Source organism: Zosterops lateralis, assembly GCF_965231275.1.
Source record: "Zosterops lateralis genome assembly, chromosome: 2".
Classification (NCBI taxonomy): domain Eukaryota; kingdom Metazoa; phylum Chordata; class Aves; order Passeriformes; family Zosteropidae; genus Zosterops; species Zosterops lateralis.
The window spans coordinates 27,057,947-27,081,517 of record NC_139763.1 but is presented as its reverse complement, the minus strand read 5'-3'; the positions used below and the strand labels follow the sequence as shown (position 1 = coordinate 27,081,517).

General features: G+C 36.2%; 1 protein-coding gene across 7 annotated transcripts in view; it reads right to left on the bottom strand.

The window, feature by feature from the left end:
• Window positions 1-1,262: 1,262 nt before the first annotated feature.
• Window positions 1,263-23,571, bottom strand: part of TFDP1 (transcription factor Dp-1) — a 39,739-nt gene continuing 17,430 nt past the window's right edge. For 6 of the 7 annotated variants that reach the window (XM_083855729.1, XM_083855731.1, XM_083855728.1 and 3 more), the window contains exons 4-12: window positions 15,310-15,416; window positions 12,566-12,687; window positions 11,008-11,173; window positions 10,669-10,815; window positions 6,901-6,969; window positions 5,449-5,600; window positions 4,735-4,901; window positions 4,087-4,168; window positions 1,263-1,814 (exon numbers count right to left, since the gene is read on the bottom strand). In XM_083855729.1, coding sequence (XP_083711855.1) covers window positions 1,667-1,814; window positions 4,087-4,168; window positions 4,735-4,901; window positions 5,449-5,600; window positions 6,901-6,969; window positions 10,669-10,815; window positions 11,008-11,173; window positions 12,566-12,687; window positions 15,310-15,416 — 1,160 coding nt within the window. In that variant the 3' untranslated portion in view covers window positions 1,263-1,666. The remainder of the gene's footprint in view (window positions 1,815-4,086; window positions 4,169-4,734; window positions 4,902-5,448; window positions 5,601-6,900; window positions 6,970-10,668; window positions 10,816-11,007; window positions 11,174-12,565; window positions 12,688-15,309; window positions 15,417-23,571) is intronic. The other variant, XM_083855734.1, reaches the window with a different exon arrangement.

Here is a 23,571-nt window from a genome sequence, read left to right as displayed (position 1 = left end):
TCCTGACTGTGACAGTTGCCTGCAGTGACTGAACTGGCTCAGTATGCTCTTGCAGGTGAGAGCAGAGGATCTAACAAAATGGTTTAAGGAGAAAGTATACAGAAAGCAGATTGAGAACTTTTTTGAGGACACAGGAATATATGGCAGAAAGCCAGGACTGAGGAATATGGGATGAAAAGTTAGGACATTAGGCATGGGATTTTAAACAGAAGCTAGATTGGAGTACCAAGACTGACCTGTCATGCTGAGGAGCAACATGGATGGAATAAGGAGGTGTGAAAGAAGAGAATATAGCAGGTAAGTTATTGTCTTTTGCATCATAAGTTATCAAGAGCTCTAATGGCAAATTATAAATCAAAGCAAAAACTCTGGGCCCTCTGTAGCACAGATGCAGCATCCCAAGACAGCTAATTCTAGGTCTTGTGACGAGAAGTGAAATGCTCTAAAATAATCCTAGAATTAGAAAAACCACAGAGCTTGTTAAAAATGCCCATGCGCGTTTTATTAATAAAAACTAACAGTGCCAAGGTTAAACAAGTCAAACAATTATAGTCTCTTTATATTCCATAAAATATTACAGAAAAGTTTATTTGTGTTTCAATAAAAAGACTACTGTCTTAGAATAGGCAGCTGACAGTATTTGTGCAGTTAATTGTTTGTGAATAAATTTAAAAAGACTACCACCTGCCCTGAAATTCCTTTTATAAAAATGAACTATTAAAAATGATTGACAAATTTTGAGTTAAAAAACTTAAAACATTCTCTATATTTAATTTCAACTTTATAATAGATTACAGGAAGATGCTTATGAAACAAATACAAACATTTGTTTCAGTACATGTCTTTATATGATAGACTTATAAGTATGTAAACAACTATATAATAAAAAGTTTCCAAAGACTGCCTGTAAGAAATCAGGCAAATTTTACCATAAGCAATAAATCATTCCAAACCTTCAAGACATTTTATATAGCTGCACCAACTGGCAGTAAACATTTGCCAAAAACTTTGTAATTCATATGTTCCAACATACAGTGAAAAGTATATAAACTTGATGGAATCATAATGTTAGATATAATTTAAGGGAAAATAAGTTCACAACAACATTCCTGAAATTTAACATGTAAAAAAGTAGGACGTATCTTTCTTGTTTGGTTCTTTGGACACTGCATGATTAACAAAAAACACTACTACATTTGCTCACTATCCCTCAAAAAGTGGCATAATCAAAATACACTCCAAATAAATTGCCATTCAGTGTATTCATTTTCCACAGAAGGATAGTATTTTATTTCTCAATGATGTGTCTACATTTTCTTTAGCAAACTTTGAAAGAACATTTGGGGCAAAACTCTTTTTCCTTCAAGTAAAAAAGAAATCCCAAACAAAAAACAACCAACAAACCAAAAACCCCTAAAACAAGAGTAAATAAAGGCTCTGCATTAACACACTGGTATCAAAAACACACATCCACACCACATTTAAAAATATCCTACATAAAACAATCCTTGTTTGCTTATCAGAGGTGCAATTTCTAAACTCAGAACTGCTTACCAATATTCTCCTTGGGGGATGGGGCAAAGTAATTTGAGACACTTCTCCCTAGAACAATTTATTCCTGAAGCCTGCTGAATTTTAACAAAAAATAGTCTACAAGGAAAGGGCATCAGTCGTCATCATCATTTTCATTAAAATCATCGTCATCATCATCGTCATCCCCAACATAAGAAACTGGTGTTTCCACTCTTGAACCACTGTACTGAGATCCATTGGAACTTGTAGCCAACATCCCATCTCCACCATTGGAAAAGTCACTAAAAAAAAAAAAAAGAAAAGAAAGCCAGTTGGCATTGCTTCATGATTTCTCCCATCTCTAGTCCATTCCTTTAACGAATCTGCCACTGCCACTCTATAAACTGTCTTTAGTGGATGTCCAAGCTGTCTCCAAAAAGCTGAAGCAGTTGCAAGTAATTTTGAAGTGGTTCTTACTAGATTTCTTTCTTTAAGTTAAATATAAAGATTAAATCTTTTCACAAGCACTTTATAAAATGTTTTTCATGTTTCTTCTAAAATACATTTAGTGTTAAGGCTACAAAGCTAAGCTCCTTAGTATTTTTGTGTAGCACTGGAAACATGCAAATGAATCATGTCTTTCAGAATCACTAATCTTGATTCAAAGCCCTGGAAAACTGAAGAAGTAATAGTTTTTCCTTAACTTCTTGATATTACATAGCAAACTGTCACGGGCTGTATTTTTAATCTGAAACTGTTTTCTTCTCATTGTGTAGTATTTTATTTTAATAGAGCCATAAAATTCCTGCCTCCATTATTACTTGCTACTTTGCCAATCTATTTAATTGTTGACTTTCTATATAAGTCAACTATAAAACTTGGCCACATATTGGTGACAAAATGTATTTTTTTTTAAATCACAAAAATAGTATCTGCCTTGAAAGACATTCATCATTTAAACACTGATTTCAAAAATATGTTTGCTAGTAATTTTTTAAATGCTTATCCAGCTAATGCACATATTCAATCATGCACATTTGTTGCTAGATGGAGCCAATTCAGTGGTCTATCACCACAGAGAATGAAACTGCAATGAAACCCACCCTATAAGCTCACAGGAAAAACATAACCAGTAAGATACTTTCAAGAATTTCTGCTGTTCTGCACACTTATTCAGCAGCAAGGTACTAAGATATCTATCTAGCTGTAGTCAGATGATTAAAAAGAGGTCTGCCACAATTATCTGCAAAAGCAGTTTCAAAAGCAAAGAAAACAAAACAAAACTATTCTTGTGTTTTTGTAAACTTTGAAATTACAAACACAAAATCCATTCTCCTCTCTTTTTGATAAAAACAGAAGTGGATTTCATAACCTGAGTATCCTAGTAAGGCAAAGAAACTGCAATGAAGGTATTGGCAGCAGCATCTTCAGACTTCTGCAAACTTTCTTTAGAGATCTTGTTAAGTAAATGTATAGCCTTTATTTGCCTTGGCAGCACAACTTGTATTGCCATGAATGTTCATAGCTATTTCCATGAATATTCATATATATCCTGTAATTAAACATAATTTGTCACTGCCCTTTTCCAAACTCCTAGGAAATGGAAGTGGTAGTAGTTCTTGTACTCTCACCAAGATAATGAACCCCAATCAGCCTCTGGTTTTCTACTGGTCTCTGGCTAACAATGGCCTATTTAAATTTCAAAGTCTTAAAAACACATGGTGCTCTTTTTCACTACCCCATGCTCATTACCACAGAAGGACACTTACTGAAAAACAGAGGTTTTAGGTATTGTTCAGTATCTAAAGATATCTTGGCAAAATGCTCACTTAAGGTTCAGTTCCCTTGCACAAAACAGGCAGAACTTAATTCAAGCATTTGTTATGAATGCCAAATGTTTCAATGATCATGGAATCAATTAGGTTAGAAAAGACATGAGAGATCGCAGAATCCAACTGCTGAATATTTGACTCATTTTACAACCCTGTGGAGCATCTTCACCTCCATCTTTCTGTGGAGCTCATTACCATAGAAGGACATCTTTTTGATTAATGCAGCAATAAGCAACTAGTGAGTAACAAAGGTGAATACTAGTTATGGTACTAACTTCTGACTGCTGCTTAAAACTCAAAGATCAAAATCTTTTTTAAAGTTAGACACTACTGATCAAGGAATAATCTTTCCAATACAGTATCTTCAGAGAAGTATCTGTTTTCTTGTCACAAACTCTAAACTAGAAAAAAACCCCAAACAAACAAACGCATTCAAGAATAACCACTCTAACACCTTTCCACTATACAGGAAAGGATTTCATTAATGACATCACTAAGAACCACCATAGAAGTGATGTCTCAGAATAAACTTAGAGCACATATCTATTGCAGTGTGACCCAAAGAAATAACTCGTTTATATGGTATCTGAAGAGCAGAGCTAGCCAGGAAGACAAGCTCGGAAGGACCATACATATCCATAGCACATTTAATCAAAACAGAACTTGTTTCATGAAGAAATTAATATCCACATTTCTTTGATGACCATGGATTTAAAGAACTATTTCAAAAAATTCATCTCACCTGGCTGAAAACCTTGTGCCATTTGATGCAGAACCTGATGAAGATGTGACATATACACTGCTGATTGATCCCTGAGCCATTTCTGTAAAACAAACAATGTGCATTTCAGGAATCCTTCTGAACACATCCATCTAATTCAGTGGAAATGCTTAATCCTTTAAAGTCCGGAAAAGGAGTCTTGCAGTCCAAACAACAAAACATAGTTATGTACTATATCCAAAACAGCGTAATTAAAAAAAAGGCTAGTGCAAGCAACAAAAACTTTCAAAATACATTTAAAAAACCCATCTGTTTTGAAGTGAGCAAGACAGATCACTTCAGTATTCATCATATGCTTATATTTATTACCTTTTGCCTTTTCAACTGAATCAAGCATAAATACCATTCTCTTAAAAGAATTACACACTGCAAAGATCTACTTGTGTGGCTCGATGCAAAATGTCTTGCAAAGAGCAACAGTCCATTCTTTATCAGTCACTGTGTTATTTGCTCCCTAAGGTACACTAAAAAGCAGATAAATTTGAGAATTTGACAAAAATCTTCACCACAAACCAGTGGAAATTAACTGTTCTAAGGTATTTTCATGTTTTTTCTTAACAGTCCTAGATTAAGGAGGAAAAAAAATCAACTCTTTTTGGAGTAACTAACCTGTCACATACGGTTCCAGAGCTTTAGGAACCAAACTCCTTGCAATTTTTAGGTCCTCTGCTGAACAGCTTCCAGATTCTAGCCCACAAGCCATTCCCATTCGTTTTAGTACTTCTATATCATCATGAATTTCAAAAGTATTGTCAAAATTAAATAGGTATTCAAACCTGGAGAGGAAAAAATGTCTCAATTAACTTCAATAACTTTAACTACCTTTCAGTTTTCAGGAATTGCAGCATTTCAAAAGCTTTACACACAGTATTAAGTGTGTTAGTGACACATTACATTAAGCAATCAAATTTTTCAAGATTTATGTATTTGCTTGTGACTGCTTGCATTCAGTTTTCATTTAGCTGATGAAAAATACAGCTTTTTGAACCAGAAGTGGAGAACAGCAAATCCATTTTCAATTCTGCTGGCTGCATTTCATGGTGTTAAAGCCAAAGGAAAACACTGCTTGGTCAAGTATGACATAAAATGTCAAGGGAGATGCCTAGTATCTCTAGATAGCAAGTTTTAAATAAGTTATCAAATGCGAATCAATCAGTCTATTTATTAGAAGAGTATATAAAACAGCTGTCTGAAGCGCATGTTCTCAATATACAAAAGGCACAAATAAATTAAGTTTGCATTTAATCTTTAACAAATCTACACAAAGGTTTATATAACCTCAGAGCTCTACTGAAAGCCAGATGGAAAACTTTATTAGCTTACTTGTCATTCGAAATACTGCAGTCAATCACTGTCTTCTTGCTGGTGTTCACAATGATAAATGGCAAGTGGATGACGGAATTGGAAGGTGGAGGTCGGTTTGCCTGCTGTTCTGCCTGACGGTTTCGCTGGACGAGGTTCTTAAAGGCAATTTGCTAGAAAAAGCAACAGCAATATCAAAGTATGAATGAAGCTTTTAAGACCACATTAAGAAAATTCCTGAGGATTCCAGCAATGGTTGCAGCAAGTAAATGCAGAAAAAGTGTCTACCATATTCCTGCATGTTAAAATGCAAGAGCCACAGATCATACTATTAAAAAAGACAACACAGTAAAACTTTATTGAGGAAAAAAACCCCCACATTCTACTAACTACATCAGGACAGTTCCTTGGACAGATCCCTGGCAGAATGGAGAGAGAACAATGACTGGAAAAATAAATTTTCACATAGCATCCTATTTCCTTTTCATTTATTCTTCCCTACTAGCTACTGCACTCCAAAACATACACCTGAATGTTAATACTGAAATAGATTATATGCTAGAAAGTTAGTATTTGGAATTTGAACATCTGCCTTTAGGTTTCTGAATTACCCATTTAAGAGTGACTTTAACATCTTACTGAAATTGCTTTTTACAATGGAATGTTCCCATTTTAAAAACTAGTAAATCGAATAATTAAAAACCATAGAAATTCAAGTTATAAATCATAGAGTAAGCTACTGAACAAAGAAAAATATTTTTCTGGTCACAAAATCAAATTAAATAAACAAGAATTAAGACCAAAATCCAAAGTCAACACAGAGACTGGTAAAAATCAGTCAGCTGTCTGTACTTTTCTTTCTGCATCCCTGAGATACTCATTCCTACTGTGTAAGTAACACAGCTACCCAGGAATCCATTTCTGTGGACCAGAAGCCCAGTGACTTGAGAAAGACTATTGCTTCTCCAAGCGTAGTAAGGGAAATCTGGGAAGGAGTTCAGCCTCTGTCTCACAGCAGTCCAGCCACTTATACACCAGTGACTGCAAGTCTCCAGAGAGGCACAATGCAGAGCATTATGACAGACAACTTCTACAGTCACATAATTTTATCTGTGGATGCTAACACAGAAGAAAATTCTAGATACCTGTATCTAGTTCAGTTCTTGGACTGAATTGGAAAATTCAGAGGATATGGTATGAAATACTTCTCCTATCAGCATGAACCCTGTTTAAACTTATTTGAAACTCCGAACAAATTCATCATAACTCATGGAAGGTTGATGGCATCCCCAATAGCAACAGCCAACAGCATGGTCCCAGCTAAACTACAGCATCAAATAAAGCTGCATACACCTCATCCTGAAATTCACCTCTACTCTTCCTATAAGTTTCCCATCCCTCAGAATGGGATAAAACAAGTGGAATACAGATATAAGTTACCTTGCCCTATAGACAAGAGTACCTTGACTGTACCTGTAGAATGAGTTCTTGTAGCTGAGACTGTTTTTGCTTTATTCTTTCAATTCTTCTCTGTTTCTCCACCTTAAGACAGATAAAAAGGACTGGTCAGTTTGTCAGTTTTAAGTAGCATTTTATGCCAACATTTTCTCACTTTAAAATCATTTCAATACCAGAGAACTGGAGGTAGGAGATATAGCAATAAATCATTAAGGTTCTACACAAAATTTAGAGACTTAACCATCAAGACACATCTACCTAAGACACGTACTACCTATGGAAACTAAGAAAAAGCAGAATTAGAACCCTGGGGAATAAAATACAACAACTTGTGAAGTATAATCTTTGCAAACAGAAATTATGCCTCAAAGGGTTATTGGAATTCTCTCAAAGAGGCAAAGACAGACAAAAAGGATCTATTAACATTGTGTCTATTGATACTAGAGGTATTGGAGAAGATCCATCAAAGATGGTTAAAGACATGAAGCTGCTATGGAGCCCAAGGTTAATGCCTCACAGTATTTAATATGTACTAAATAATAACAAAAAAGGTAAGAGACAAAAAGCTAGGAAATACACAGCTTTCTTAGTGGAAGAAGCTCCCCAGCAGATTTCCACAGGGAACTCTTAACAACAGACAATCAGATTAAGGTGACATGGTGACAGAATCTGCTGGCAATGCTGTGTTACTTGGCATAGTAAAAAGAGAGTTTGTCATAAAGCAAACTCTAAGTGTCTTGTAAGACTTTGTGATTACATCACCTAAATTATTTCTAGTAAATATAGTGTGGTATATGTGAAAAAACAATCTAATGCATACTTTAGAAATAAAATGACATTCAGTAGAGCTCTAAAATTACAGTATCTGCAAAATCCATCAGCTCAGTATACCATGACAGCCAAAAGTTCAAATTATTAGGCAAGAAACAGAGTACCAAACAGGAATTATCACTACATTACTCTATGAAGCAGAATGTTTACATCTTGAATTCGCTAAGTCTGATGGTCCTATTTCAAGACAAGCATACAAAAGAACAATCAGGATCATCAATGATACAGAACAGACTCTATGCAAGAGAATAATTAATAAATTAGGACTCTACTGAAAGGAGAATGAAATAATGGGGGAGAACATGAGAGATCCCTATAAAACAATGAACAGGATGAAGAAAGTCAATAAGGAATGACTCGGTCACCACCATTTCCAATTAAAATATATTCAGTGGATCTTAACTAAATATGTATGTTCAAAACCAAACAAAAGGTATTTCATAAGAATCTTCTCATGCACCAGAAATGCACTGACACAAAGGACTCAATGTTAAAAGCAAACTTTGAAAAAAGAGTAAAAATTTTTAGAAGAAATATTGAAGGCTATTAAACAGAAAGATAATGTATCTGCCTCAATTATGCCTGAACCACAAGGTATAGAAGAAAACTAGGTACAATTACAAAATACCTTTTCTAATCACTCACAGAATAAATAGCGTTGGAAGGGACCACTGGAGGTTATCTATTCCAACCTCCCTGCTCATGATGTGTCCCTCCAAGCATATAACTCAAGATTGTGTCCAGATGGCTTTTGAGTATCTCCAGGGAAGGAGTCTCCAGAATCTCTCTGGGCAATCTATTCCAGTGCTTAGTCACCCACACAGTAAAAAAGTTCTTCCTCATGTTCAGGTGGAACTTCCTGTGCATTAGTTTCTGTCCATCACCTCTTGTCCTATTGCTTGGCACCACTGAGAAGAGCCTGGTTCCATCCAGGATGGACCCTCTCCATCCTCATCCATGCAAAGATTCCCAGGGATTCTGAGGATGACTGGCCTGCAGTCCCCCAGGTCCTACTCTTTCTCCTTCCTAGGTAACTGCTACTGTCAGCCAAGATCCTGAATAGACTGATTGCTGGCCCTGACAAAAAATTACTGTCTTAAATCTTTAAAATGTACAACTAGTAAGTAAATTGCTCAAGTTAAAAATTCACATTAATGCACTTTTTTGTTTGGTTTTGGTGAAAACAAACAAATACCTGCAACCTCCCCAAGTGTACACAGCTGAAAAAACAAAAGATGCAAAAAGGCCTGATGCTATATATATATATATTAAAAAAAAAAATTAAAAGGGTAGGATCAAGTCTTACACCTCAGCATTAGAAAGTAAGCCAAATACTGCCTCCCTCTGAAAAATTTAAAACCTACTTGAGATATTTTTCTATCACATACACATAAACTACACTGCCTCACATACTTTATTAATTGCCCCACACACTCTGTTTTTGCATTATCAGGCCATATTTTACCAAATCTAGCATTCCAATTTACACACAAAGGACAAGTTCAAGAATATTTATAACAACAAACAGTTGATGAGGAAGCCCTCAAATTCCTATGTTCCTTATAAACTCTTTGGCTTGATTTTTAACAGTGTAAGGATGAAGCGAAACAGTATGAGATAGAATTTTATTAGATATGACAATTTTACGAATTAAACATTAGCTTTCAGAAACTCATTGTATTACACTCATGGCTTAATTATTCAATGGTTAACAGAACTCTTTCCTCCTCTTGTGACAGCCAGTTAACAGGTTCTCACTTTCTTTTAATCACAAGATACCACTGTTCTCATCTTAAATGCATGAACTTTAAATGCATGAATAATCCATGAGTGTATTATTACATTCTAAGTTGCTTTTTTTAACTGCAGCTCTAATATTATCAAACTCTTCTTTAGGACGTTATCAGTCATCACATCAAATTCAGCTGGATGAGCCACACCTCTTTTTCTTTTGCTCCAACATTGTTGGCAAGGCCATACTTTGTGAGAAAAGGAGATCTACTTTTAAAATCCCTTCAGTTAGCTGGTTCCCTCTTCAGCACACAGCATTGTCATCTTGGAACCACTTCACCTTCCATACTCACCCTATTAATTATGTTCCAATTATCACTCTCTTAACTAATAATTTTCACTTGGGACAATATTCAAATAAATCTCACTTCATTATTAGTCACTCTGTATTTACTCTATCTAAATAGCAATTACAGTATTAAATAAAAAATAAATTATCAGTATCAAACAAAAATTAGAATTATCCTTTTGTAAGTAAGGCTCCAAAACATTTTGTTCCACTTTCCTCCCTTACTTTGGCACCTTTTACACTTTTTTTAATTGTCCTGCTGAAGGAAATTTATACTTTTTAAGAATAAATACATCTCATTCTATTCTGGTGAAGTGAATTTACTTCAGTAAACCTCAATAACTTGATTATTCTTCAAATCTCAGGATGGTAAAAAAATCCTGTCAGAACTTACACATCTCTTTCAGTATAAAGCATTTCACTTCTTCCCCAGGACATGCAATAAGAAAGTCTGACATACTCACGTAAGAGAATTGTCACAAAAAAGCTAAGACGTGCAGCAATGGAGATGCCTATACATACTGACCTACATACAACATCAAATTTATTGTCTGTTTGGCATCTGGAGAAAACAAATCTTCCCAACTTCTGAGTACCACGACTGCAGTGTTGGAAATACACATCAATTTTTTACTACATTCTGCTCAGATCCACATCCCATGTACTCTAAAAGCTGTATTTTTGACATAGAAGAATTAAACAAAGACACACTTCACAATCTGAAAGTATACAAAAAATAAAGAGTCAAAGAGGATCACACTATTCTATGCTGCTCTCTCAGAAGATTATAGGCACATATTGTATCAGAACATATAAAAGCTGTAAACATTTATTCAAACACAAAGCCACTGTGAACTTCCAAAGGCATATACCTCCAAATTCTGACATTCCTGAGCCGAGTTAGTAGGTAGACCAATCCATTTGATTTCCTTTTTCTCCTTAGAGATAATGTTCATGGCCATAAGGACATTTAAGGCATCATAGACACGTCGTCTAATATTCTTCTGGTCATAAGCCTGCTGTAGACATAGTGCATTAATCAAAAATATACTTGTGTCAAAAATATTTGAAAATAAACATATTACAGCAAATGGATAAACTCAGTTAATATCTGAACTCTTTCATTTAGCAGTAGGAAAAACAGAAAAATCTCAAAAGAAATTTCTCTTCCCCCATTCAGTTCACATGTAATTGACTTCCCATATACTTACTGATTCATTTGGTGAAATGTGATTATCAGTGGTAGTGAATTCTGCAACCAACTCGTCTGCCACCTCATTGTATGAGGTGGTTCCTTTTCTTTGTACCTTCTCACAAACCTTCATAGAGAAATGACGTAAACCCTTTCCATTCTTCTCGCCTTTTTTGTTCCGCTTCCTAAATATACGTATAATATATATTTTAAGAAGATTTAAACTTTGGAATATTTGATGTCTCTTTTTCAAATACAGGCACACTGCTGTAAAAACTCAAGCCTTCCCTTTTCTTCTGCTTCTTATCCCTTCCCAACCTTCTCTCCTACGTTTTTTTCCCTCCAACTTACAATATTTATAAACAATTCTAGTATCTTGATGCTGAAACACAATATAAATTTATTCCTTTGCCAACTGTGCTAGCTCTAGTAGAATCACCAAGTCATAGAATAGTTTGTGTTGGAAGCAATCTTTAAAGGTCATCTAGTCCAACCTCCTGCACTGAGCCAGAGTATCTTCAGCTCAGTGAGGTTGCCCAAAGCTCTATCCAACCTCGCCTGAAATGTTTCCATTAGCAGACAACAAATTAACAACAGGGATATTCCTTGAAGAAGTCAGTAAAGAAAACCTTCCAAACTTCAAGACAAGAAGAGATAAGGGGATAAATACTAAAACATGAAAACTGAATCAGAGGAGAGAACTTTTGTGTCCTTTTTAAAAATTTTTATTTTTAATTTAAAGTAGCACATAGATTGAGCATTTTCTATGCAATGTGATACTGATACTGACTGAACAGACAAAGTCTGGTATTGGTTGAACTCACTAAACATTGCACTATTACTATAACACAGATTTGAAGTTATACAGTATATGAAATTGCTATTAGAACTTCAAAGTTACAAGATACAAGCAGCATAACAAGGTTTTCTGCTTTGCAAAGTTTTTCAATAAAAACTTCCTTGTAACTAGAGGAAAAATACAAGTATCAACAAAATTAGTTTCAGCAAGGGGAAGTCTCATTCCACTGTATAATTCCAAAGCAAAAATCTATTTATGTGTAACAGGCCACTGATAATAAATTTAGTCTTAAAGCAACTGCATTTAACAAGATGCCCTTAAAAACAAGCATGAAAAAAACACACCAAAAGAACGCATTCTTTGTATTTAATACTTTTTCTCAAAAATTACTACATTCTTATTTCAAATGATACTCTGGGATACCCTTGTTCAATCAGAAATATATCATGCTTTTCTGAAAATACACCAGCGTAGGAGAAATCATAGAATCAAGTCAAATTCCTGTGTCCTCTTAGGAGCTAAGTTCTCTACATGTTAGTGATGCCAGAATATCTGCCAGAGCTTACAGAAAATATTCTGCATTCTTTTACAAGAAATGAAGAGGTACTCATTATTGTGTGACTACTCCCTATTTCAGTACAACAGACTTCAGTGGTGAAGTGCTCCTGATGAAAAGACTTTCCCACACTGTTACCCTGAGGAGTACATACACTATCACAACATTTAGAACAAAAGTCCCAACACTTTATTAATCCTTTCTAGCTTTCATTTTGCTCACCCAGCAGACCAAGGTGAAGAATCTCCAGTCTGGTTCTGTGATGCAAAATGTGTGTTAGGTGTATGTGGACTTCCTACCAGGATAGTATTTTGCGCTGAAGGTCTCTGAGGTGTACCAATAACCTACAGTAAAGATAAAATAATTTGGAAAATGGTCAGAATTCCAAGATATTTGTAAGTGACACAATTGAAATGGTGCATTATCCAAACACTAGTACTTTACATACTTCTCTTAGATGTATCTAATTTATACATACTAGCATAAAAAACTTTTGACTACAGTTAATATAGTTAGAGCACGCCCTAAGTTATTTTAACCTCCTTAAATGAGGTTTTCATGCTTGCTGGATTTCTTAATACTGTTCAACACTAACATAGACAAGATCAAAACACACACACACTCTCTCTCCCTCCAAGGAAAATGGGGGGAAAAAAGAAGGGATAAAACCCTCCTACCCCACCAAATTATGTATAAGGATGCTGTAGTAAATTACAGCTAAAATACAAATGTAAGAAAGTCTGAAAACCAGTAAAACCAGAGAAAAAAATGCAGAGCTTTTGCAAGAACCCTCTCTCCTGGTGTCAGCCTCTATCACTAGAGTCAAAACTACAATGTTAGAGGTGAGAAAGAATAAGGGCAAACTTTCCTCATTACTTAAGTGAATGACACCAAATTCACAAGCCCATTCCATTGCAAACATGTTAAGAGCACACACTTGGCTAATCACAGTCTTCGAGCCTCCAAGTGAACTGTCCTGAAGACGTGTTAATTTGATCACAAGTAATAATACATACATTAGCACATACAACTGTGCCCTCCTACCTCTGAAACTAACTAAACAAAACACCCACTTTTGTACATGATGCTTTTTATCTCTGAATTGTTAAATGTAACTTTCTAGAAAATATGGATTTAGAGGAAAAAATTTTACCACCACATAGATTACTCTTTTGTAGAAAGACATGTCTACTTTTTTGTGGTACATTTACTTCCCAGTGAAAACAACTTGTTGCATCCCTGACATCAGGTAAATTTAGAAAAAAACAAACTTAAATCCATAACCACCCACAAGCTTGCCATATTTTCCTGCAGCTATATTCTGTCTGAGCAGCAAACTTAATTTTAACTTCCTTGGGACAGCTTCAACAGCTTAGTCTCAACAAGAATAAAATAGAAAAACTGAAAAGGAAACATTTCACATGTGAAAGTTACATAGATGGTGCCAAAGTCTTGTGACTGTTGGATGTCCATGATTTCAGCTGTCTGGAAAGACAAACAGCTGTATTTCTTCACAAATATTCTCTTTATATTATGCCACCTCTCTGTGCAGTTAACATATAAATTTGTTACATCCACTTCTGACAGCTAGAATATCTTAGGTATTCCTTTCCAGCAGCATTATATACCATACTTGAAATGTTTCTGCATCTTATGCAAAGCCAAAAATCATCTCCTCTACTGCTTTTCATAAACAAAACTTATGATTGTAGGAAATAGCATGAGGGTGGGGAATGCTAGCACAGGACACAGATGAACCTGCTCACTTTCTCCTCATGAAAAAAAACTATCAGTTCTGATACCAACTGGTCTGGCTCACCAAACGTCTCAAGAGTGTGAAAACCACCCACATGCTATTGAAGCAGACTATACAGAGAACTGAAGAAAGCTGTGAGCTAGTCTTTATTCCCTAGGATGCAGCAGGCAGAAGGCTACAAGAGATGATTTAACACCGTGCTTGCAGTCCTGCTCTCTAATTCCCTACCTTACTAATGAGCAGCCCCACCACTGTACCACATCTAGAATTTGTATCACTCTGCAATAAGATGAAAGCCAAAGCAGAACAGGGGTTGGGGGGGGGGGGGGGGGTAGGTGAGGAGGAGAGGAACTACAGCTGGAGAAAAAACAAACCGGCAGCAGCAAACCCTGAACCTCTACTGCGCTCAGGAGAGTCCCAAAATACTCAACACTACAAAAGAAGAAATTAGGTGTGTACAAATTCACAGGCTCATTTTTAGAGTGGGACCGAGAAGTCTGATTACCACCTACTCTACATTCAAAACTTACTCTATTGCTTTCATATCAAGAAGAAACCCAAATATAAGACACTCTAGTTCAGATGTTAACATGTCACAGTTGCTTTCCAGAAGATTGAGACCAATTCTACTCAGATCACCAATTTTTAATTTTGATTAGTGCAAGAATTACTATAATCCATATATTATCTATTGCATTGATTCCTTGAAACATCTAATTTCATGTATCTCACACAAAGCTTAAAGTAAGTATTTCAGCAAAAGAATATTTAAATTAAGCACTAAAATACAGTTATGTTTTCAAATTTAATCCACCTAGCTCAAATATCTGTAAAAATGTGTTTATGGACTTAATTTACATTTCCCTATGCCAGATTTCAGAGCAGAATATGAGATGCTGATTTTAAACAGCAAGACTAACAAAAGATAAAACCACCTGAACAGTGAGGTAATTTCATTTTGTTTTGAGAGTCATTTTTGAACATCTTTATGCCAATATATATTTTTTTAACCTAAATCTATTGAAATTAGAAACAAACTTAGATTATCTGCCCATTGAGAGTGATACAGACTACCAGGCTGCATCAGATTCCCAGTAGGTGTAAACAATAGTACAAGCAATTATAAAATATAAAAATATATATTAAAAAACAAACAAACAAAAACCCAAACAAAACAACACCCTCCCATCCCCCCCAAAAGTCTCCTTACCACTTGTTGTGCAATGTTGACATTAGACTGTCCGAATGTTTTTGGCAGGAGCTGTTTTCCAATTGTATTTACTGTGGAAGGATGAACAGCCAATAGAGAAACAACCCCTAAAACAAATACAAGGAGAGAGCTTCAGGTCAGCACATTGTATTATTTTAGCAAATGGTTTCATCTATACTAACAATGCATAATAATGGAAACTAGCCCTGAATCACGTAGTCTCAATATAAATGTAGCATTTACACATTTGAAGAAAAAAAAGAAATGAAGGTTCACAGTATGTTCTCTTAACCTTTCTTTTATGTAACCTTACATGTCTTAATTCCTTGTATTCAAATTCTTCTCTTAAAGCAGAATAATAGAGGCAACCTACATTTGACAATAAGCGTAATCCTCTCTTCATCTAGCCTTATCTTTCGTGGCTATTGAAATATTTTTCAGTACTACCTGACAAACAGGCCCAATGCCATGGCATATGACATGCTGACCTACAGGAGATAAAGTTTGGCTGTAACAGGCCTTTCCAAGAGAATATCCTCAACCTTCCTCTAAGTGTCCCCTCCCAGCTGAAGGCAGGGAATTAAAGAACTAACATCCTCAAGAATCCATTATTTCAGAAAAATATGTGCAACTCAGCAGATCGACCCTGCAGGAAAGGTTGTTCTCTCTCTCCCTGTTCATAACTTTTCACAATCAGCACTGGTAGGTAAAGCATGTCTTAAGCCATGTAAAAGATAAATCAACAACAAAAATAACCACCCAGGTATCTGCTAGCACTTTGATGTTCCACGATACAGTTTAGAAGAAAGAACCCCAAACCCATCAATTCAAAACAAACAAAAAACTCCCCAAACAACAATAAAACACAGCAAAGAAAAAAGAAAACAACAAAGACTGACTACAGGAAGACAATAAGAAAAAAAAACAGTTTTAAAATACTGGAGACTTTTTTTTTTTGGCTGAATCAACTGTCAAGTGGCTTCAGGTTCAGCAGCTCTTTCTCTGAGATTACTCTTAAAGCGGCCAGTGGAGTCAGAAGGACTTGGTACAACCCTCATTCCTCTCTTTTTCCTATTGTCCAGTACAGAAGCAATAAATAAGCATTTTTATAAGAGTTGTATCAGGAGGGCCAAACTGGTCCTTGATGCCTATCAAGGCTTCTTCACTTTCAACCCTACTTTCTTTACTTTCTACTCTTCACACATTCAGGAAGTCTACAGGAAGTTGAAGGCAATTCAAATCTTCTTTAAGCCCTTGCTTTCGAGAAGGTTTATATTTCCCAGCTGCTATTACTACACCAAGTCAAAGTGATAGATTCACATAAGAATCTACTAGTGATTCTTAGTGATCAATCTATTCCCAAATAGGATGTAACAGCATGTCCTTCTTCCATTATTAACCAGCTTCCCAGAGCTCTTTCAGAAAGTCAGTAGCTATACAGTCTGTAAGGTAAATCTGTTATACCTTCCTGTCCCTCCAAGTATACTCATCACTATCATGACCTGAATTGTGTTTGCTCTTCCTCTCTGCAGAATACAATAAATCAATATAAACTACCCTGGCTAGTAGTGCTTGTGTAGCTTCTTCTCAGCTTCCTGGATGTCTTTTTTTTAAACTTCTCCTCACTGCTTTAAAAAAATCAGTGCAATCTGAAGACTGTATTTCCATTATAAAAGAGGAGTTGTAACTGGTTTCCAAGGTTAAGACATCTCATCTATCTGATCATCTTCTCAGAATCACTGAATATTCTGAGTTGGAAGGCACTCACAAGGATCATCAATTCCAGCTCTTGAGTGAACAGCCTATACAGGGGTCAAACCCCCAATCTTGATATTATGAGCACCATCCTTTAACCAACCTTCCCTTACCTCTGATGGTCATTGTTGCCCATGCTTTCTAGTTCTCCTGCCCTTTCTTTTGCAGATGACAGGCATCCATACCATCCATGAATACATCAGTATTCATGACCAAGGAATCTAGTATGTTATTTATGTCTCTATAGCTCATTTACTATTTTATTCCCTTTTTCTTTCCAAGTAATTCTCAAAATTCAATGTGCTTGTTCCCCACCAAACACTGATACCACATTTTCATTAATATAACCTACAACGCCTTCAAGATCGTTCTTCAGTGCTAATAGCTCACTTGGGATAATCATTGTACCAAGTTCAGTTTTCACCAATTATTAACCTACGGGAGGACCATCCCATTCTATCACAACTTAGCTTAACAGGCTGATTAAAGACCTTGATAATCAAAAATTTTTATTATTTTTAAGAAACCCAAGGGCATTGCTCTGATTAGATAATCCTTATCCACATGGTTGTTGACTATTCCAAAGCATGACTTTGAAAAGAAGTAACTGCAGACCCTCCCTTTTCCCCTCCCTCTAGAAAAGCCCTGTTGAAGGCCATTATCACATCTGTCCACACATGTCCACTGCTTCTCTATTACATGCTCAACCAAGCTGCCAAAGAAATCTGACTCACTCATCTGCCATTATCTGAGCCCTTCACAAATTGGTGCAGTTTATGTGGCTCTCTTTCCCGCTGGTACTGTATCAATTATACACATACTGAGTTACAAGGATAGAAGATTTCTTTAAGAATTCAGAGGTAGACAGTTTTCTGACAATACATGCTACCCATTCACATTATGAGTTTTTTCCTACAACAACTTCCAAATATGACTTCAGAAGGACAACTTCATAATAAACAATACTCCCATGAGATCACCTACTCTTCAGATTCACTCAAGAGACTTAATTATTCTGGTATGTTTAAAATAAAGTAATTCTTTATGTTATCATGTTGTTTATTAAAAAATTTTACACAGTCAACGAAGACAAAAAATGTTGCACCAATATAAGTCAACACAAGAGCAGAGGCCGGGGTCAGTGGTCAGGAAGCAGACGCTCAGGAAAGCATCAGGAGGCCTTTGGGCAGACAATTAGCTCTGTGTGACCCAGAGGTGCTCCCCTATGCTAACAAAGACTTAAACACATCCTGGGCTGCGTTTGGAAGCATACAACTGTTGGGAAAGATGAATCAGGGAAACCTTATAAATATGATTGCTTAGCAAAAGATTCTGAAAATATGAAACCTGTAATCAAAATGAAAGCGTACTTTGAGTTGTAGGATACCAAGTCTTAGTTGCTGTATAACCTGAAGACAATAGCCTGGCCAGCTGAAGGAGAATCCCTTTCGATTGAACAAGACCTTTCTGCTGGCTAAGGGATCCAAAGGTCAATGCAGCAAAACAGAAAAGTCTAAAGAGTAGTTTTTAGAGTTTAAAATATAACACATGGTAATGTAGTAGTTCTTATAGGCTGTATGTAGATTCTATACGGTTTTGTGTCTTGTATTTGTTGGTCACTGTAAATTAGAATATTCATCACAAAAGGAGATATAATGTATTGTGACCTGGACCTCGCGCTCTTCTCCTCTCTTCTCCTCTCTCTTGGCCCCTACTCTGTTGGTTTTCCCCCTCTCTTCCCTCTTCACTCTCTTGGTTTTCCTCTTCGCCCTGTCCCCTCTTCTCTTCTCTCTTCCCCCTGCACTCTGACTCCTGCCACGTTTCTCTAGCTCTCTCCCCTCTTCTTGCCAGCTTACCCTCTTGCTCTCTCTCTCGTTCTCTCTCTGGGACTTCCCTTCAGCCGAGGCTGGTGGCTGAAGGGAAGGCCCTTTCTACCCACGGCCCCTGCAATAAAACCACGTATTCTAGAATATCTCAGGTTTGCAGAGTACCTTGTCCCTGTAAGTCACGGATGCTTCTACATACAACGAGTGATTATTCCCTTTTTTTTTTTAGCACTCCTTACACTGTCCCTGGATGACTGTTCAGTTTTGGGGCCCATGGTGTAAGAGAGGCATTAGCAAATGGGAGAGAGTGCAGCAGAGAGACACCAGTGTGCCTTGGGCACTGCAATATATCCTGCACAAGGAGAAGCTCAGGGAGCTTGGTGCATCCAGCCTCTGCAAGAGGTTAAGGCAGAGCAAGGGGTGTTGTTTGCAGAAATCACTGCCTTCAACTATTAAAGGGAAGTTACAGAGATGACAGAGAACACAACAAAAGGAAAAGACAGAACAGTCACAAGTTGTTGCATGGCAAATTCCAACCAGGGAAAAATGCCAAAGGCAGTGCACAGCATAGCTGCACAGGAGGTTCTTTGGTGATACACAGCAAAATTCAAGAACTGAAGGCACTGTGCATCAAAGCTGACGCTGCTTTGAAGGTAAGGTTTATTAGATGGCCTCCAGCCTCCTGTTATTAATAATTTTATTTTCTGAACAGAAATAGCTTTCTTGCAACTAAAACATCCAAGTAAAGGGAAGAGCACACACTATGTTTCTTTAAATTTTTTAATTACTCTAACATTTCCTGTAGTGCTGTGCCAGAGTTAATTCATGCAACTGAACCAACATGACTCTAAACAGAAACTACAAGGTTCGTCTTTCTGTACAGCACAAACCGGTTGGCAAGGAAACATAAATGTAAGTGAAAGAATAGCAACATGAATACCGTAGTTCAAAGCAAAGTCAAAGTCAACTTTTAAAAGCTATCATACAAAATACAAAAGAGTATAACTGCTTAATTATACAGAAAAAAAATTTAAGAGGATGTTGTCAATGTCTCTGTCCAAGTGCATTCTACTTTCTCATTTACCTCACATGTAAACATTTTACTCCTACTCATCTGCATTTTCAAAGGCTCAAAATATGTGGGGAGGTTTGTTTGTTAAGTAGAAGCAGAAGTAATTTTATCAACTTAGATTTGCAAGTGACTGACAGCTCAGTTCCTCAAACAAATCTTACTACTAATTTCCTAAGTACTGTTACTCAACAATCACTGCAATCCCAATAATCCTGTATTTTGTGGACAACATATAGTGTACATAACAGCATGTAAAAATTAAATTCGCAAGTCTGCAAACAGTTTTGCTGGCATCGACTCTTCTTCCTTTTCAAAACAAATTATTAATACCGCTAGTACATTTTTTTTTCTCTTAAAGACTTTGAGAACCACAGGAAAATGCCATGTGCAGCAGAAAAAGCAACGTATACAGAAGGATATACCTACTACTACTACTTCCATTCTCAGTGTCCTAGATGTTTGGAAAACTACTTTTAGTAACTTATGAACAACCATTAAACCTAAAGGGAAGTAGAACTTCATCAGTATGATGTTTAAAAATACCTCCAAATACAAGATAATGATGCAGGTGGACTCATGGAGTAATAGCATAAAGAACTTGCAGATCAAAAGAAGCAGCACTCTAACAAAACTTGTTATTTATCTGGCTACAAACAATAAGTGCTCTCTTTGGCTACTGGTTAAGTGGACCTAAAACAAAGAGTTTTACCAAAAAACAAAGAACCCCTTGCAGAATTTTGGCAGTTTAAAGGGCAGATGATACAATTAATTAAGAACATTTAAAATAACCTATGATGACACAGAAAAAAGACACAGTACATCTAAAATCAAAGAAACTACTGCCCTCTGCAGACAGCGAGGTAGATCTGAAAAGCTGACTGCTCCAGTTCTTGAAACACTACTGACTTTGAATTTGGTGTTCAGGTTAGAGAGGATGGGCTGAGGTATTCTTTGTCTCAGGAGCAGAAATCCCATTCATTTTAGATACTTTATGATTGCCTGAAGTAATCTGCCTTAATCTCTTTACTTGTGAAAAAGAGAGCAGTCAACAGAAAAGCAACTCAGTCTCCTCATATTTCAGTCTCTAACAAACTAAGTTTTGTCACACAATAGAGGTGATGATCATATCCTGGGAGCCGATTCCTCACATGTCACTCCTGTGATGTTGCAGTTAACATCTCTGTCATGAACATCAGAGATATTTAATGTTATTTTATTAGTTAGTTGGATGCTAATTTTCAGAAAACACTGAATTCTTCTTGAGGGTATCTGTGTGACAACACACAGATGACTGTCTCCAGTTGTGTGCCAAGTAAATAAAAGCACTTCTACGTACTGAACAAGCCACACCATCGTGTTAAGACAACAAACATGCTTATACAGCAATTCTGAGCTTTTGTACAGACATCCATCTCTCCCAGTGTGTAGTACTCTCTAATTGCTTACATCAACTCAGAATTCTATGTGGTTCTTACCGTCCTTAGATATGACTAGTAATAGTTCAGCTGCTACAAACCAGTTTTTCCAAGTGTTTTTGGGGGTTTATTTTGTATTGAAGTAAAGTGGGGTCTACTTTTAGACTTTCCAAAATTCTGTTTCGACTTTCAGAAATAGTTTTATTTCCTTAGCTTGACTTTAGACAGTAATAATTAGATTTACCTCAGCTGCAGTGACACATGCATTTTATAACCAATTTCAAGCATGTACCTGTTTGCTGAAGGATAATTAATGAGTTCTGAAATTGATCTCTAGTTCTATTCCAGAGGAACAATTCCAGCCACTGTTAAAAATCAGGGAGTATGAATTTTCAAGTAAAAGTAACAATAACATTACACTACAAGTTTCTTGCCATATAAATAAAAAGAACAAAACAATCTCATAGTTAGGCAGTGTTGAAATACAAGTCTAAATACACCTTAAAATGTTACATGCTTGACTTCAATTTTTTCAAATCTGAAATGTAAATATAATTAGCCTATAATATCTGAAACCTTTTTTAAAATGTAAGTAGTGAAAGAGCTAGAGACATACAAGCATTTTTTGGTTACATACCAATGATGCCACCTACTGGCATAAGAGAAGATCCAACTTTTCTTTCTGAGTAATTTTTAAACTAAGAGCTTTATTTCAATACAATATTAATATCACTGGTTACCTTTTCCCTCACGCTCATCTGAAGCAAACACTTTCTTTCATCCAAATTTCTCCAAAGTGAGGGGCAGGATTAGAAGTGAATAGTGTTCTATTTAATACTTAAATATCAACACTCATCTGAATATGGCAAGGACCAGAATGTGACAGTTTTCTTCAAAATGTAACCTCCAAAACCAGCAAAATTTCTCAGTTTCTAAAATTCATTACCTAATATCAATAGAAAATACAAACTCATGAGGAAATTTTACTAGTTCAGCCCCTATTAAAAATTCTTTCTATCCTTCCAAACCATATGCATTTGCTAACTCTGAAAATTAATTAGCCAGTTGGAAACCACCTTCCTGGTTACCAAGTAAAACAAACCTTTCACAGTCATACTGTTTTTTCAGGGCTATATGGAGTGTTACACTCCAGTAATGGAAATACACAGGGGTATCAGAAAACATGGGCAAATTTAAAGGCAACCTTTTCTGGAGACTGCACAACACTGGAGGAAATACATGTTGCCATCTCATTTCTATCACATATAGGTTGATATCTCTTATTTCACACTAGAAATGGTTTTGAGGAAATAAATTTTTAGAGCATTTTCTAGAACAGTATTTTATGTGCATGAGTAATTCATTCAAAATTGCTTGCATTACTTATTATAGACAAACCTTTGTGGGGTTGTTGTTTGCGTTTTGGGGGTTCGTTTTTGTTTTGGGGTTTTTAACATACTGTTTTCTCTTCTTAAAACAAATAAAATCAGTCTCTGCTTTAATACAAAAATCCTAATCTGGAGTTCATGACTGAGAACAGTCTCTCCAAAATGAGCTACTAGACACATGTCCCCAGTTGCTGAAGTAAAAAGGTTGTCTACATTGGTGACCTGTTTTGACAGCAGACATTAATGAACAGTCAGGGAATGAATGTATGGATAAGACCTGCAAACAGAGATTATTCTCTAACATACCCTCTCTTTCTGTTTCTGAATCTTTAGGACTTTTTGAGCAAGAGTTGTTCAGCATAACTGTTCAACAAGATGGTGATGTCCCCTCTTCATTATTCATCTAAGAAACAACAGCGACATAACCCTACCACCAAAACTCAAGTCTGAAAAGAACTTACCCAGTTACCATATTTCTGCCAGTGCAGATTAAAAATTTACAGAAGCTCATTCACAGCCTATTTTGAAAGCTTTGCAACAACGCTGTTCAAGCTGTGAGAATTTTTGCATCATAACCTGTTTTGGCCAGAAAAGACAATCTTTGCTTATCTTTCACAGTTGAGTCATACACCTACCACTTAGTCACATACCTCATAGACTGCTGATGACGATGTTATAGAACCATTTCAGTAACAATATTCTGCTCTCTCTTTAACTCTGTTTTTGTAAGCATGTCCTTATGACCCAGTACACAAGTAATTTTTTGTCCTCTACCATCCCCCTAAAATCTTTATTCCTCTGACAGC